This window comes from Capricornis sumatraensis, chromosome 12 (assembly GCF_032405125.1).
Source record: "Capricornis sumatraensis isolate serow.1 chromosome 12, serow.2, whole genome shotgun sequence".
Lineage (NCBI taxonomy): Eukaryota > Metazoa > Chordata > Mammalia > Artiodactyla > Bovidae > Capricornis > Capricornis sumatraensis.
This window is the reverse complement of record NC_091080.1, coordinates 80409631-80428161: the sequence shown is the minus strand read 5'-3', so window position 1 is coordinate 80428161 and position 18531 is coordinate 80409631. Positions and strand designations below refer to the sequence as shown.

The 18531-nt window shown below is 38.8% G+C and overlaps 1 protein-coding gene across 1 annotated transcript in view; it reads left to right on the top strand.

Moving 5' to 3' along the window:
• The window catches only part of LOC138089049 (ATP-binding cassette sub-family C member 4-like), a 127787-nt gene that overhangs the window by 57663 nt on the left and 51593 nt on the right, over positions 1-18531 (top strand). Inside the window, 2 exon segments of the mRNA XM_068984372.1 lie at positions 170-255; positions 11458-11604. Of these exon segments, the coding sequence (XP_068840473.1) occupies positions 170-255; positions 11458-11604 (233 nt within the window).

Here is an 18531-nt window from a genome sequence, read left to right as displayed (position 1 = left end):
TGAAACTCATGATTCAAGTTGAATTTTTATAAGACAGAGGGACACTAGGCCCCATGAGCTGGGAATGGTTTTCCAGCGTAAACCATATCTCCTAAATTGAGGTTAACTTTTTTGTGTCTTTACCTAATTCTATCTATTGTGTTTTTTTTTTCTCTTCCCTATTCCATAGGGCGAATGAACATGACATCAATGTTAGTAGACAAGGAAATGAAACGAAGATGATCGATCTGAACTGGTACTTAGTAGTTTATTCAGGTAAAGTTGAATCTTCTACACTGTTATACAGGAGTGTGAACTGCTTTCAGCTAGCAACTAGGGCTTCCAGGAGTAATTCAGTAATGTCTTAACAGATTAAGTCTGAGTTGCATTTACTCTGTGAATTAATTGGAATGATTATTTTTAAAATTGACTAGAAGAAAGAGATTGAATGAAGACTTTTAACATTTATTTTATTGATGTATAGTTGATTTAGTATAGTTGTGTTGATTTCTGCTGTATAGTAAAGTGATTCAGTTTCATATATATAGATTTCTATATATGTATATATGCTATATATGAATATATGAATATATATGTGCATATATATTCTTTTTCATATTGTATGTCATTGCTATATATGACTCAGTTCAGTTTAGTCACTCAGTCTTGTCCGACTCTTTGCGACCCCATGAATTGCAGTATGCCAGGCCTCCCTGTCCATCACCATCTCCCGGGGTTCACTCAAACTCACGTCCATTGAGTCAGTGATGCCATCCAGCCATCTCATCCTCTGTCGTCCCCTTCTCCTCCTGCCCCCAATCCCTCTCAGCATCAGAGTCTTTTCCAATGAGTCAAATCTTCGCATCAGGTGGCCAAAGTACTGGAGTTTCAGCTTTAGCATCATTCCTTCCAAAGAATACCCAGGGCTGATATCCTTTATAATGGACTAGTTGGATCTCCTTGCAGTTCACGGGACTCTCAAGAGTCTTCTCCAACACCACAGTTCAAAAGCATCAATTCTTCGGTGCTCAGCTTTCTTCACAATCCAACTCTCACATCCATACATGACCACTGGATAAACCATAATCTTGACTAGATGGACCTTTGTTGGCAAAGTAATGTCTCTGCTTTTTAATATGCTATCTAGGTTGGTCTCAACTTTTCTTCCAAGGAGTAAGTGTCTTAATTTCATGGCTGCAGTCACCATCTGCAGTGATTTTTGAGCCCCCAAAAATAAAGTCTGACACTGTTTCCACTGTTTCCCCATCTATTTCCCTTGAAGTGATGGGATTAGATGCCATGATCTTCGTTTTCTGAATGTTGAGCTTTAAGCCAACTTTTTCACTCTCCACTTTCACCTTCATCAAGAGGCTTTTTAGTTCCTCTTCACTTTTTGCCATAAGGGTGGTGTCATCTGCATATCTGAGGTTATTGATATTTCTCCCAGCAATCTTGATTCCAGCTTGTGCTTCTTCCAGCCCAGTGTTTCTCATGATGTACTCTGCATATAAATTAAATAAGCAGGGTGACAATATACAGCCTTGACATACTCCTTTTCCTATTTGGAACCAGTCTGTTGTTTCATGTCCAGTTCTAACTGTTGCTTCCTGACCTGCATATAGGTTTCTCAACAGGCAAGTCAGGTGGTCTGGTATTCTCATCTCTTTCAGAATTTTCCACAGTTTATCGTGATCCACACAGTCAAAGGCTACATATATTCTTTTTCATATTATATGTCATTATGGTTTGTTACAGACAATGAAATACCATTCCCTGTGCTCTGCAGTAGGATCTTGTTATCCACTCTCTGTATAATAGTTTCCATCTGCTCACCCCAGACTCCCAGTCCACCCTCCCCGACCCTCCTTCCCCTTGGAAACCACAGGTATGCTCTCTCTGTGGGTCTGTTTCTGTTTTGTAGATAAGTTTATTTGTATCATATTTTAGATTCCACATGTAAGTGATATGATGTTTGTCTTTCTCTTCCTGATTTACTTCACTTAGCATGATAATCTCTAGGCCCATTCATGTTGCTGAAAATTTCATGCTGCATTATTTCATTCCTTTTATGGCTGATCGGTGTTCCATTATATGTGCGTGTGTGTGTGTGTATACTTTCAGTATCCTATTATATATGTTTATGTATATACTACATCTTTTCCATTTATCTGTTGATGGACATTTAGATTGTTTCTATGTCTTGACTACTGTAAATAGTAATGCAGTGAACACAGTGTGCATGTATCATTTCAAATTAGTTTTCTTTGGATATATGCCTAGAAGTGGGATTGCAAGATCATATGGCAACTTTACACATGGTCATCACCAGATGGTCAATACCAAAATCAGATTGATTATATTCTTTGCAGCCAAAGATGGAGAAGCTCTATATGGTCAGCAAAAATAAGACCAGGAGCTGACTATGGCTCAGATCATCAACTGATCTGAGCCAACTTCAGACTTAAAATGAAGAAAGTAGGGGAAAACCACTAGACCATTCAGGTATGACCTAAATCAAATCCCTTATGATTGTACAGTGGAAGTGAGAAATAAATTCATGGGATTAGATCTGATAGAGTATCTGAAGAACTATGGATGGAGGTTTGTAACATTATACAGGAGGCAGAGGTCAAGACAATCCAAGAAAAAGAAATGAAAAAGGCAAACTGGTTGTCTGAGGAGGCCTTACAAATAGCTCTGAAAAAAAGAGAAGTGAAAGGCAAAGGAGAAAAGGAAAGATATACCCATTAGAATGTGGAGTTTCAAAGAATAGCAAGGAGAGATAAGAAAGCCTTCCTCAGTGATCAGTGCAACGAAATAGAGGAAAACAATAGAATGGGAGATTAGAGGTCTCGTCAGGAAAATTAGATACCACGGGAACATTTGTGCAAATATGGACACAAGGAAGGACAGAAATGATATGGACCTAACAAAAACAGAAGATATTAAGAAGAGGTGGCAAGAATGCACAGAACTGTGCAAAAAAGATCTTCACAACCAAGATAATCATGATGGTGTGACCACTCACCTAGAGCCAGACATCCTGGAATGCAAAGATAAGTGGCCCTTAGGAAGCATCACTATGAACAAAGCTAGTGGAGGTGATGGAATTCCAGTTGAGCTATTTTAAATCCTGAAAGATGATGCTGTGAAAGTGCTTCACTCAATATGCCAGCAAATTTGGAAAACTCAGCAGTGGCCACAGGACTGGAAAAGGTCAGTTTTCATTCCAATCCCAAAGAAAGGCAATGCCAAAGAATGCTCAAACTACTGCACAATTGCACTCATCTCACATGCTAGTAAAGTAATGCTCAAAATTCTCCAAGCTAGGCTTCAATAGCACATTAACCATGAACGTCCAGATGTCCAAGTTGGATTTAGAAAAGGCAAAGGAACCAGAGATCAGATTGCCAACATCAATTGGATCATTGAAAAAACAAGAGAGTTCCAGAAAACATATACTTCTGCTTTAATGACTATGCCAAAGCTGTTGACTGTGTGGATCACAATAAACTGTAGAAAATTTAAAGAGATGAGAATATCAGACCACTTGACCTGCCTCCTAAGAAACCTGTATACAGATCAGGAAGTAACAGTTAGAACTGGACATGGAACAACAGACTGATTCCAATTCAGGAAAGGAGAATATCAAGGCTGTATGTTGTCACCCTGCTTATTTAAGTTATATGCAGAGTACATCATGAGAAATGCTGTGCTGGATGAAGCACAAGCTGGAATCAAAATTGCTGGGAGAAATATCAATAACCTCAGATATGTAGATGAAAACACCCTTATGGCAGAAAGCAAAGAAGAACTAAAGAGCCTCTTGATGAAAGTGAAAGTGGAGAGTGAAAAAGTTGGCTTAAAGCTCAACATTCAGAAAATGAAGATCATGGCATCTTGTCCCATTACCTCATGGGAAATAGTTGGGGAAACAGTGTCAGACTTTATTTTGGGGGGCTCCAAAATCACTGAAGATGTTGCCACTAGCCATGAAATTAAAAGACACTTACTCCTTGGAAGAAAAGTTAAGACCAACCTAGATAGCATATTGAAAAGCAGAGACATTACTTTGCCAACAAAGGTCCATCTAGTCAAGACTATGGTTTATCCAGTGGTCATGTATGGATGTGAGAGTTGGACTCTGAAGAAAGCTGAGCACCAAAGAATTGATGCTTTTGAACTGTGGTGTTGGAGAAGACTCTTGAGAGTCCCTTGGACTGCAAGGAGATCCAACCAGTCCATCCTAAAGGAGATCAGTCCTGGATGTTCATTGGAAGGACTGAAGTTGAAGCTGAAACTCCAATAATTTGGCCACCTGATGCAAAGAACTGACTTGTTTGAAAAAACCCTGATGCTGGGAAAGATTAAAGGCAGAGGAGACAGGGATGACAGAGGATGAGATGGTTGAATGGTATCACTGACTCAATGGACATGAGTTTGAGTAAACTCTGGATGTTGATGATGGACAGGGAGGCCTCACGTTCTGCAGTTCATGGTGTCTGAAAGAGTTGGATATGACTGAGCAACTGAACTGAACTGATGGCAACTTTATTTTTAGTTTTTCGAGGACCCTCCACTGTTTGCCACAGTGATGGCCTCAGTTTACATTCCTACCAACAGTGTATATATGTTCCCTTTTCACCACACCCTCTTTAACATCTGTTATTTGTATTTTTCAGTGATCATCATTATGAATGATGGTACCTTATTGTAGTTTTGCTTTTCATTTCATCACTAGCAATGTTAAGTATCTTTGTATAGACCTGTTGGCATATATCTGTGTATGTCTTCTTTGGAAAAATGTCTATTTAAGTCATCTGTCCATTTTTTTGAGCAGGTTTGCTTGTCATTGAATTATATAAGCCATTTTTAGATTTTGAAAATTAATCCTTTGTCAATCACATATTTTTCAAAGATTTTCTCTCAGTCTGTAGGTTGTCTTTCCATTTTGTTTATGGTGTCCTTTGCTGTGTGGAAGCTTATAAGTTTGATTAGGTCCCATTTGTTTATTTTTTGCTTTTATTTCTATCACCTTGTGAGACTGACCTAAGAAATCATTGGTACAATTATGTGAGAGGAAGTTTTACCTGTGTTCTCTTCTAGGAGTCTTATGGTGTCATGTCATATTTAAGTCTTCAAGTCATTTGGAGTTTATTTTTGTGTATGCTGTGAGAGTTGTTCTAACATCAATGATTTACATACAGCTGTCCCAACTTTCCCAAAACTACTTACTGAAGATACTGTCTTTTATAATATACATTATATATAATATACAAGTCTTGCCTATTCTGTTGACGATTAATTTTAACAGGTGCTGAAGGTGTATGCATTTATTTCTTGGCTCTCTGTTCCATTTATTCATAGTCTATTTTTGTGCCAAAACCACACCATTTTGATTACTATAGCTTTGTACTACCATCTGAAGTCTGGGAGGGCTATGACTCCTGCTTTGTTCTTTATTCTCAGGACTGCTTTGGCAGTTCTAGATTTCTTGTGGTTCCATATAAATTTTAGCTATATTTGTTATAGTTTCATGAAAAATTTCATGGGTAATTTGATAGAGATCTGTAGATTGCTTTGGGTAGTATGGCCATTTTAACAGTATTAACAGTATTAATTCTTTCAATCCAAGAGCATGGAATATCTTTCCATTTCTTTGGATCATGTTCAGTTTCCTCTTTTAATGTTTTATAAATCTTTCACCTCCTTGGTCAAGTTTATTCGTGGGTATTTTAAGTTTTTTTGATGTGATTTTGATTTGTTTTTACATTCTTTTATAATGTTTCATTATGAGTATAAAAAATAATGGTTCAGTGTATCAATCTTGTATCCTTCTGCCTTGCTGAATTAATTTACCAGTTATATTAGTTTTTGTGTGGAGTCTTTACAGTTTTGTATATATATTATCATCTGCATATAGTTACAGGTTTACCTCTTCCCTCCAAATGTGGATAAGTTTGATTTCTTTTTCTTGTCTTATGGCTGTAGCTAGGACTTCCAGTACTATGTTGCATAGAAGTAGTGAGAGTGGGCATCCTCGTCTTTCTCCAAATTTTAACAGGGAGACTCAGCTTTTCACCACTGAGTATTATATTGGCCATGTGCTTTGTCATAAATGGGCTTCCCTGGTGGCTCAGATGGTAAAGAATCTGCCTGCAATGCATGATCCCTGGGTTGGGAAGATTCCCTGGAGAAGGGAATAGCTACTCATTCCAGTATTCTTGCCTGGAAAAATCCATGGACAGAGGAGCCTAGTGGTCTGTATACAGTCCATGAAGTTGCAGAGTTGAACATGAATGAAAGACTTATACTTTCACTTTGTCATAAATAGTTTTCATCTGTTGAGATTTATTTCCTCTGTACTTAATTTCATGGTTTTTTTTTTTTTTTTTGGTCATGAATGGATGTTCAATTTAATCAAATGCTTTTTCTGTATTTATTAAGATGATCATGTGGCTTTTGTGTTTTCTTTCACTGATATGATGGATCATATCAATTGATTTGTGTATGTTAAACAATACTTGTAACCCTGGGATAAATCCAACTTGATCATAGTGCATGATGTTTTTATGTGTTGTTGGATTCAGTTTGCTAATATTTTGTTGAGAATTTTTGCATCTATATTCATCAAGGATATTGTCCTATGATTTTCATTTTTGGTAGTATCTTTAACTGGTTTTGGTATCAGGATGATGGTGGCTTTATGGAATGTCTTTGGGAATATTCCCTTTGCTTCAATCTTTTGGAAGAATTTGAGGATTGGTATAAGCTACTCCTTTTTTGTTGGGTAAAGTTCACCTGTGAAGCCATCTGGTCCTGGACTTTTGTGTGTAGGGATTTTGTTTTTTTCAATTGCAGATTCTATTTCATGTCTAGTGATCAGTCTGTTTGAATTTTCTATGTCTTCTTGGTTCAGTTTTGATGTGCTGTAGAATGGAGAAAGAAATGGCAACCTACTCCAAGATTCTTGCCTGGAGTATCCCTCAGACAGGGGAGCCTGGTGGGTTGCTGTCTGTGGGGTCACACAGAGTCGGACATGACTGAAGAGACTTAGCAGCAGTAGCAGCAGCAACATGTGTCTAGAAACTTGTCCGCTTCTCATAGATTGTCCAGTTTGTTGGTAAATACAGTTCATGGTTTATTTGTATATCTGTAGAATCAGTTGTTACTTATCCTCTTTCATTTATTATTTTGTTTATTTGGGTTCTCTCCTTTTAATCTTGGTAAGCCTAACCAGAGGCTTGTCAATTTTGTTTACCCTTTCAGAGAACCAGCTCTTGGTTTTATTGATTTTTTTTCTATTTTTAAAATATTTATTTCCTTTCTGATATTTATTATGTCCATCCTTTTGCTGATTTTAGATTTTGTTCTTCTTTTTCTAATTTTTTTCAGTGGTAGGTTAGGTTGTTTATTTGAGGTTTTTCTTGTTTCTTGAAGAAGACCTATGTCACTATGAACTTCCCTCTAAGAACTGCTTTTGCTGCACCTTATAGATTTTGTATGGCTGTTTTCATTGTCATTTGTATTTTTAAATTTCCTCCTTGATTTAATCGTTGATACTTTTTTTTTTTCCTTAGTAGCATGTTTTTTTATGTGTTTGCACTTAATTGCTCAGCTGTGTCAACTCTTTGTGACCCCATGGACTATAGCCCACCAAGCTACTCAGCCCATGAGATTTTCCAGACAAGAATACTGGAGTGGGTTGCTATTTCCTACTCCAGGAAATCTTCCTGACCCAAGGATTGAACCTGCATCTCTTGCATCAGTAGGCAGATTCTTTATCACTGCATCACCTGGAAAATCCAGCATGTTGTTTCAGTTCAGTTCAGTCGTGTCCGACTCTTTGCGACCCCATGAATTGCAGCACACCAGGCCTCCCTGTCCATCACCAACTCCCGGAGTTTACTCAAGACTCACGTCCATAGAGTCAGTGATGCCATCCAGCCATCTCATCCTCGGTCGTCCCCTTCTCCTCCTGCCCCCAATCTCTCGCAGCATCAGAGTCTTTTCCAACTCTTCACATGAGGTGGCCAAAGTACTGGAGTTTCAGCTTTAGCATCATTCCTTCCAAAGAAATCCCAGGGCTAATCTCAGAATGGACTGGTTGGATCTCCTTGCAGTCCAAAGGACTCTCAAGAGTCTTCTCCAACACCACAGTTCAAAAGTGTTAGGTAAAGATGACCAGGATCCCGAAAAGAGTGTCTAACAGGCTTTTTAATGGGGAAGCATTCCCGGGCTGGGTTCCCAGACCCGAAGGAGGCAGGTCCAGGAAGTCGGCGGGTGGGGATCGCGTTAGAAGTTTGTTCATATATGCACGTCCAAGGGATGGCCAATTAATGGATGGGGGTTTGGATAGGTTGCCGGCGGAGGTGTGGCGAGCTGATAGGTCCTTCTACGTGGCTGGGGTGGGGCGGCTTTAGCCAGCGAAGTGTGCTGTTATTGGTCCCTGGGATCTGGGAGGCTCCCTCTGTTATGGGGTAGGGACTTCCCCCACCAGCAGGGGAGAGGAGGGGCGGCTCATCATGGCACCCCGCGAAGTGTGCTGTCAATGGTCCCCGGGATCAGGGAGGATTCTTCCCTTAGGGACCTTCTTGCTGTTGGGAGGGAGAGGAGGGGCAGCCCATCATGGCCCCCGGGGTCCGACCTTACAAAAAGCATCAAAAGCATGTTGTTTAGTTTCCATGTAATCTTTCTTTCCTAATTTTCCTGTGGTTGATTTCTAGTTTCATGCAGTTGTGGTCAGAAAAGATGCTTGAAATAATTTCTGTCCTCATAAATTTGTTGAGTCTTGTTTTGTGCTATAGTATGGGTCCATCCTAGAGAATGGTCCAGCTGCACTTGAAAAGAATGAGTATTTTGGGGTTTATTTGGATATAATGTCCTGGAAATATCTAAGTAAGTCTGATTTTTCTGTTGTTTCATTTAAGATCTCTGTTGCTTGATTTTCTGTCTAGAAGATTTGTCAATTGATGTGAGTGGGGTGTTTAAAGTCTCCTACTATTATCCCATCCCCATCAATTTCTCCCTTTATGTCCATTAGCATGTGTTCCATGTATTTGGATGCTCCTATATTAGGTGCATATATGTTGACAAGTGCACTATCTTCCTATATTGATCTTTTCATCATTATCTAGTGTCTTTCTATATTTTTCTGTATAGTCTTTGTTTTAAAGTCTATTTTGTCTGATATGAGTATTGCTGCCTCCACTTTCTTGTTATTTCATGAAATATCTATTTATATCCCCTCACTTTCAATCTATGTGTGTCCTTTGCCCTGAAGCAGGTCTCTTATAAGCAGCATATTGTATGCTCTTATTATTATTCAGTATGCCACTTTGTGTCTTTTGTGTGTTTAGTTCTTTGACAATTAAGGTAATTTTTGATATGTATATATTTATCACCATCTTCAACTTTGTTTTCCTGTTGATTTTTATTTCTTCTTTGTTCCTTTTCTTTTGTTTTTTTTCTTTTCTAGTTTTGATGATTTTCGTTTGTGTTATGCTTCCGCTCTCTTCTTTTTGGCTTTGTGAATATATTGTATGTATTTGATTTATGGTTACCCTCTTTTTCAATTATGTCAACTTCTTCCTATATCTGCTTGCTTTAAACTGGTAGTCATATAAGCCTAGGGCTTCCCTGGTGACTCAGTGGTAAAGAATCCACCTGCCAATACAGGAGACAAGGCTTCTAGGGTTGGGAAAGATCCCCTGGAGAAGGAAATGGCAACTTATTCCAGTATTCTTGCCTGGAAAGTCCCATGGATAGAGGAGCCTGGTGGGCTGTAATCCATATGTTCACAAGAGTCGAACATGACTTAACAACATATAGGCTTAAACACATTCTGAAAAAAATCTGCATTTTCATACTCTCCTGTCCCATTTTATGATTTTGATGTGTCTCTTATACATCTGAATGTTTATCCTTTTGCTGTTCATTGTGGTTATCATCGATTTCACAGAAAAAAAATGTTTAATCTGTGTATTGGCTTATTTAAGTGATTTACTGTCCAACTATGATATTCTCTTTCCCATGGATTCTTGCTTCTTTTCTATTTAGAGAAGACCTTATAATATATGGTGTGGTGGGGAGCGGGGGGGGGGGTGTCTTCCCTGATAACTAAGTTGGTAAAGAATCTGCCTGCAATGCGGGAGACCCCAGTTTGATTCCTGAGTTGGGAAGATTCACTGGAGAAGGGATATGGTACTCACTCCTGTATTCTTGGACTTTGTGACTCAGCTGGTAAAGAATCTGCCTGCGATGTGGAAGACCTGGGTTCAATCCATAGGTTGGGAAGATCCCCTGGAGAAGGGAAAGGCTACCCACTCCAGTATTCTGGCCTGGAGAATTCCATGGACTGTAGTCCACAGAATCACAAAGAGTTGGACAAGACTGAGCGACTTTCATTTTCATTTTTAGTCTATCCTTTAGGACAGTTTGGTATTGTTTTGGTGTTTGCTGGTCTGAGAACTTTTATCTCTCCTTCTAAGTGCTTGTCTTGCTGGATAGAGTATGCTAGGTTGCAGATTTTTTTCCCTTTTAGGACTTTGAATATATCTTGCCATTCTCTCTTGCCTGCAACTTTTCTGTAGAAATAACAACTAATAGCCTTGGCCCAGGGTGGGCTGGGGGTGGGGGTGGGATTCCTTTGCAATTAACTTTTGTTTTTCTCTTGCTGCCTTTGAATCTTCTCTTTAACTTTTCCCATTTTAATTATATATGTCTTTGTTTATGTCTGTTCAAGCTCATCTCACTTGGGACCCTCTGCTTCTGTACTAAAATATCTGTTTCCTTCTTTATATTTGGAAAGTTTTCTGCCATAGTTTCTTCAAATACATTTTAATCCTTTTTCCCTCTTTCTTCTCCTTCAGGAATTTCTATTATGCCTAGATTGGCATGCTTTATATTATCAAATAGGTCTCTTATATTGCCTTTTTTTTTTTTTTTTACATTTGTGTTTCTGTCTGCTGTTCTGATTGGGTGATTTCGGGTGATCAATCTTTCACAGCACATATTCATTTTCTGAATTATTCAGTCTACTATTTATTGCCGTAAAGCCAACTTTTGTTTGGCACCAAAACATACCTCACTTTTAAATTGTGAGACATGCTGTAATTAGTAAGATTTGATATTCAGAGAAAAAAAGATGACTGCATTTTATCATTTTCTTTCTTCTCAGTTTTATTAGAACTTGTAATTGAGTTAAGAAAGCCTGAAATTATAGCTTACATCTGAGGTTTTCCCCATGTGGTTTCCATTTAATGAGAAACAGTGATATTTATATTCTTTATAAATGTATTTGTGATTGTATTAAACTCTTATAGAATGTGTTATATGTATAAATTTATTCTATATTATATATGAATTTATACATAACTTGTAGAATAAAATATATGCACTTATAAAGTGTTTGCTCTGCTTTAGGATCATTGAAGTAAAAGCAGAGATCTTGTGCTGAGTGATGTTTCTTTATTTCAGGTTTAAATGTATTTACCATCCTTTTCGGCATCACAAGATCTCTGTTGTTATTCTACATCCTTGTTCAGTCTTCACAAATTTTGCACAACAAAATGGTAGAGTCCATTTTGAGATCTCTGGTATTGTTCTTCGATAGAAACTCAATAGGTAAGTCAGACACCAAGTTTTCTCAGTAAAAATGGTTAACAAACCCATTTGGTGCCTTATTATAACTTATATTTGAAAATGGAGGAAATACTTGGAAGAAAATCACTGTCCTGTGTTGATCCATTTTCTATAAAAAGCTGATATTTTTCGTCCTACCAGAGAAAATCTGAATGTAGAAGCAAATAAGCTTTTATTCCAATTTGTGTTTGTGGAAAAATAAATGTTCACTTTGCAGAATAATTTAGGAACCCATTTGTGGCCTGGCATACAAAACACCATACATTTGATGGAAATGTGTTTCAGTGTTGTTGACTACTTGAGTTAGTGGTAGTGAGGTGAATGAACCTATAGCCTGTTATACAGAATGAAGTAAGAAAGATGGATAAAAACAAATATTGTATATTAATGCATATACATGGAATCTAGAAAAATGGTACTGATAAACCTATTTGCAGGAAAGGAGTGGAGACTCAGATGTAGAAAATGGATTTCTGGGCACAGCAGGGGAAGGAGAGTAGCACGGACCTACATACACTATCATGTGTAAAATAGACAGCTGGGGGGAAGTTGATATGAAACACAAGGAGCCCAGCCTGGCACTTTGTGATAACCTAGAGGGGTACAATGGGGAGAGGGAGGGAGGCTCCAGAGGAAGGGGGTATATGTATAATTATGGCTAACTCATATTGTTGTACAGCAGAAACCAATACAATATTGTAAAGCAATTTTCCTCTAATTAAAAAAGAAATTAAAAAAATAAAATGTTGGCTGTGTTACGTGGTGTCAAGCTTCCCTGGTGGCTCAGATGATAAAGAATCCACCTGCACTGTGGGAGACCTGGGTTCGATCCCTGAGTTGGGAAGATCCCCTGGAGGAGGGCACGGCAACACACTTCAGTATTCTTGCCTGGAAAATCCCCGTGGACAGAGGAACCTAGTGGGCTGCAGTCCATGGGGTCGCAAAAAGTCAGACAGCACTGAGTGACTAAGCACAGCCCACAAGCTAAGTTATTCTTTAGGAAGGACCTTCTTATGGAATCTCTCTCTATGAGACAAGCTGTGTGTTTCTTTCATTTCCCATCCATTTCAGGAATCACAGAGCTTCTGGCATAAGTTGACACTTTGAGGTTTATCTAAAATGGTAATGATAAATTAATTAGAAGATTGATGAAATGTAAATATACTCTTCCATGAAATTAACCCTATAGTTCTACAGTGCACTTTGGTTACATGTAGAAACCCATTCCAGTATCCTTGCCTGGAAAATCTCATGGACAGAAGACTCTGGTGGGCTGCAGTTCATGAGGTCGCAAAGAGTTGGGCACGACTGGGCGACTAACACTTCCTTACTTGGTGACATGTAAGAAGAGGCTTTGTGGTACATAGCAGGTGGATCCTCAGTAGTAAGTTTCTCAATATGAGTGTCCCTGGAGGTTTCCCAGTGGTTGATGTTTCCGCTCTGTGTCTTTCACCTATCCTATTTTGGAAGATAGCCTCCATACTAGGTTTCTTTGAGGAGTTAGTTCATCAGTGTACATGCCCACTTTGTCTAGTTGGTTAGATTTTTTGTGAGGCCCAGGGTGGCTTTGTATATGCAAGTAATAATTGACAGGACCTGTTACAGGAAGTGGGCTGGAGGTCGGACAGAAGTAGCCTTGGCCTAGTCATCAACTAGCCACAGGACTGTAGGCCAAAGCAGGTGGACACTATTGGGCAGGCAAATCTCAAGGTAGGATGTCGTCTACCTTGGTTTAAAAGTATGGACTCTGGAGCCAACTGCCTGGGTTCAGTACTGGTGCTAGTTATTAATAGTAATAACTATTTATAGTTATGTTAAGACGTATGTGTTTGTTACTTAAATTCTCTATTTTTTGGTTTTCTTATCTGTAAAATGAGGATTCTATTCACACCTAACTGATCTTAATGTTGTGGGCATTGTTGTGCTCAGTCACTTGGTCATGTGCAACTCTTGTGACCCCATGGACTATAGCCCACCAGGCTCCTCTGTCCATGGAATTTTCTAGGCAAGAATACTGGAGTGGGTGGCCATTTCTGACTCCAGGGCATCTTCCTGACCCAGGGATCAAACCCGCATCTTTTGCATCTCCTGCACTGGCAGTCAGATTCTTTATCACTGTGCCAAGTTAGTTAATACATTCACAGTGCTTAGCACATTGTCAGTGCCCAATGAGCCTTAATGACAATGATGACATGGTGTCTGGGAACTTCATCTCCTGTGAAATGGAGATGCTGCTCTTCCTGTTTCACAAGACTGTTGTGAGGATTAAATAACAATGTTGAGGGCAGCGTCTTGTGTAGATTTATTCAGTGCATGTTCTTTGGTCCAGGCACTATGAGGAGCACAGGATGGTAAAATGCAGTGGCCCACACAGATCTCATCATATTAGGAAGTTAGAACAAGGAAGTGACTGGAGGAGCCCTTGCTATTATGGCTGTGAAGTTGCTCCACTTTGCCTGTTAATGTGAAAACTACACTTGTAAAGTTGGGAGCATTAAAAAGAACTGAATTTCTATTGTCTCAGCCTCTGAGGTCTTATGACCACAGTTAGCCAGGTTCTTCATGTTCAAGACCTATAGGTTTCTCTAGACATGAATTAATTTATTATTCAAGAATTTGGGACCAAGTTTGAATCTTCAAGTTCACTGATCTTAGAGCAGCCAGCACGGTAATGTTTATCTTGCTTCCCCCTCCTATATCTATTAGCAGGACTTCATTCCTTCAAGAAAGTTCAAGCCCAAATAACCACCACAAAGATAAGCCTAGTTTGCCCAAAAAGTTTGGGTCAATCAATTACCTACTCATTTAGTGGTAGATTAAATTGAACTCTTTCCTATCTTGTATGCAAAAGTAGACTTTGTAATACATAATTTAGGGTGGACTTTGTTTCTGGTATGTGATGTCATGAAGAGAAAACCACATATATTAGTTCACTGGAAGCTGTTTCATGGAACCATAAAGTTCTGTTGTCTGTCAGTCAAGCTTCCAAGTTCTGCTTCCTGTCGGTCAAAGAAATAAAATTGCCAAAGTTCTGCTGTCTGTCAATAAAGGAGACAAAACTGCCAAACATCTAATATATTTCCCTGGGATTTAATGTGCATTGAAGATGAATCTTAGGAGGATCAAATATTTGATACCTAATTATTTTACTTTATAAACTACAGGCCCTTAAGAGGTAAAAGGGAGGAATGCTGATTTTTAAATTTAGTCTTGACATAGCCCTGTGAATGCAAGGAAAATAAATACATATCTCAAAATGATGAGTCATCAGTGTTACTAGAAAACTGTTTTTTCCTTGATTTAAGATTAACACTTGTGACACAAATAGCCAGATTAACAAAAGGTATAAAAGGCAGCACCTGTGTAACCTAGACAATTAATGGTTTATCTTACAAGATCAGCTAGTTTTATTAACAAATTGTCCAATGTTTTAGACCAGGTGAGTAGAATTCACTCATACAATGGGAAATTCTAAAAACTGAGGGAGGTTTAATTCCTTTTGGTGCCAAATTTTCTAACCACTCCCATCTCCCTTCACAAAGCAACTATAGGAGTTTCATGCTTAATTGGCCTAGTTTTCAGGTACGTCTTCTCTTGGTTCTTGCTGTATCCGATGACTGCTTTCTAGATGAGATTAAGGTTTGAAGTCTTAGGTACTAAAATGAGTACCTTATAGATTTTGGATAAACATTGAGTATTTTTAAAACATACCTCATCTTTTCTCTTCCCTTAATTGTTATGTCATTTTTTTTAAATTTGATGTCAAATAAGAGAGGAAACTTTGATTGTCATCAGTATACATTTAAAATATATTAATGGACATGGAGTTGGGATGAAAATGAAGATGTTCCAATGTCTCAGTTCTGCTAGGACAGAGCTTTGTAATAGCTGTGCCAGTCACTTCACTGGCACAGTCAAGATCCTTTTGAAAGAAGCACAGTTATCTTAAGTAGCACTGATTCAGAGTAGTATGTATGTGTGTGAGAGAGAGAGAAAGGCTCCTTTTGAATTAGACTGTCACACTGGAATGAGATCCATATTATTAGATTCTATTAAAGAGTTGTGAAATTTAAAGTTTGAAAATTAACCAGCAAATTAAAATGATTCTAGACTTTACCCAGACTAAATTGAAAGGTTTTTCTTTATTTTTCAATAGCGGTTTTGAACCACTATGTCATGTGGGATCCATGTGACCCTTGGTAAAGAAAACGGACTTTGGAGTCACCTCTTCTGAATGTGGGAAGTCAGGGTCAGCAGTTGAGAGGCGCTACCCCGTGTCCGGTTTTGCCAAGAGAACACACTGGTCATAGCAAACACCCTCTTCCAATAACACCAGAGAAAAGTCAACACATGGATATCATCAGATGGTCAACACCAAAATCAGATTGATTATATTCTTTGCAGCCAAAGCTGGAGAAACTCTATACAGTCAGCAAAAATAAGACTGGGAGATGACTGTGGCTCAGATCATGAACTCCTTATTGCCAAATTCAGACTTAAATTAAAGAAAGTAGGAAAAACCACTAGACCATTCAGGTATGACCTAAATCAACTCCCTTATAATTATACAGTGGAAGTGAGAAATAGATTTAAGGGCCTAGATCTGATAGAGTGCCTGATGAACTGTGGACAGAGGTTCGTGACATTGTACAGGAGACAGGGATCAAGACCATCCCCGTGGAAAAGAAATGCAAAAAAGCAAAATGGTTGTCTGGGGAGGCCTTACAAACAGCTGTGAAAGGAAGAGAAGTGAAAAGCAAAGGAGAAAAGGAAAAATATTCCCATTTGAATGCAGTGTTCCGAAGAAGAACAAGGAGAGATAAGAAAGCCTTCCTTAGCGATCAGTGCAAAGAAATAGAGGAAAACAACAGAATGGGAAAGACTAGAGATGTCTTCAAGAAAATTAGAGGTACCAAGGGAACATTTCATGCAAATATGGGCTTGATAAAGGACAGAAATGGTATGGACCTAACAGAAGCGGAAGATATTAAGAAGAGATGGCAAAAACACACAGAAGAACTGTACAAAAAAGATCTTTATGACCCAGATAATCACGATGGTGTGATCACTCACCTAGAGCCAGACATCCTAGAATGTGAAGTCAAGGGGCCCTCAGAAAGCATCACTACGAACAAAGATAGTGGAAGTGATGGAATTCCAGTGAAGGTATTTCAAATCCTGAAAAATGATGCTATGAAAATGCTGCACTCAATATGCCAGCAAATTTGGAAAACTCAGCAGTGGCCACAGGATTGGAAAAGGGCAGTTTTCATTCCAATCCCATAGAAAGGCAATGCCAAAGAATGCTCAACTACCACACAATTGCACTCATCTCACATGCTAGTAAAGTAATGCTCAAATTCTCCTAGCCAGGCTTCAGCAATACATGAACCGTGAACTTCCAGATGTTCAAGTTGGTTTTAGAAAAGGCAGAGGAACCAGAGATCAAATGGTCAACATCTGCTGGATCACTGAAAAAGCAAGAGAGTTCCAGAAAAACATCTATTTCTGCTTTATTGACTATGCCAAAGCCTTTGACTATGTGGATCAATATAAACTGGAAAATTCTGAAAGAGATGGGAATACCAGACCACATGACCTGTCTCTTGAGAAACCTGTATGTAGGTCAGGAAGCAACAGTTAGAACTGGACATGGAACAAGACTGGTTCCAAATAGGAAAAGGAGTATGTCAAGTATTGTCACCCTGCTTATTTAACTTCTATGCAGAGTACATCATGAGAAACGCTGGGCTGGAAGAAACACAAGCTGGAATCAAGATTGCTGGGAGAAATATCAATAACCTCAGATATGCAGATGACACCACCCTTATGGCAGAAAGTGAAGAAGAACTAAAGCCTCTTGATGAAAGTGAAAGAGGAGAGTGAAAAAGCTGGCTTAAAGTTCAACATTCAGAAAACGAAGATCATGGCATCTGGTCCCATCACTTCAAAGGAAATAGATGAAGAAACAATGGAAACAGTGTCAGACTTTATTTTGGGGGGCTCCAAAATCACTGCAGTTGGTGATTGCAGCCATGAAATTAAAAGATGCTTACTCCTTGGAAGGAAGCTTATGACCAACCTAGATAGCATATTGAAAATCAGAGACATTACTTTGCCAAACAAAGGTCCTTCTAGTCAAGGCTATGGTTTTCCAGTGGTCACGTATGGATGTGAGAGTTGGACTGTGAAGAAAGCTGAGCACCAAAGAATTGATGCTTTTGAACTGTGGTGTTGAAGAAGACTCTTGAGAGTCCCTTGGACTGCAAGGAGATCCAACCAGTCCATCCTAAAGGAGATCAGTCCTGGGTGTTCATTGGAAGGACTGATGTGGAAGCTGAAACTCCAATACTTTGTCCACCTCATGCAAAGAGTTGACTCGTTGGAAAATACCGTGATGCTGGGAAGGATTGAGGGCAGGAGGAGAAGGGGATGACAGAGGATGAGATGGCTGCATGGGATCACCGACTTGACATGAATTTGGGTAAATTCGTGGAGTTGGTGATGGACAGGGAGGCCTTGTGTGCTGCGATTCATGGGGTCTCAAAGAGTCAGACACGACTGAGCGACTGGACTGAACTGATCTTATGAATGTGAATCCCATCCCAGGCACCAAGAGACAGACCTTTGTCAAGTTTAACCTCTGTTGACCTCAACTCTTTCTGTAGAGTAGCGATAATAGTACAATAATAATCTCAATGTTTTTGTGTGCAAGAATGAGGAGAATTAATACATGTAAAGCATTTAAAGAAATGCATAGCAAATAGCTGGTATTAACTGATTTTTTGATTAAGTGACCTGATAAAATGTTATGGGTTTTTTGGTCTTTTTCTTCTATAAAATCCAAATTAATATTATAAATTTGATAAAACAATTGGGAATGGAAAATGATGTGTGTGATTTCCCAGA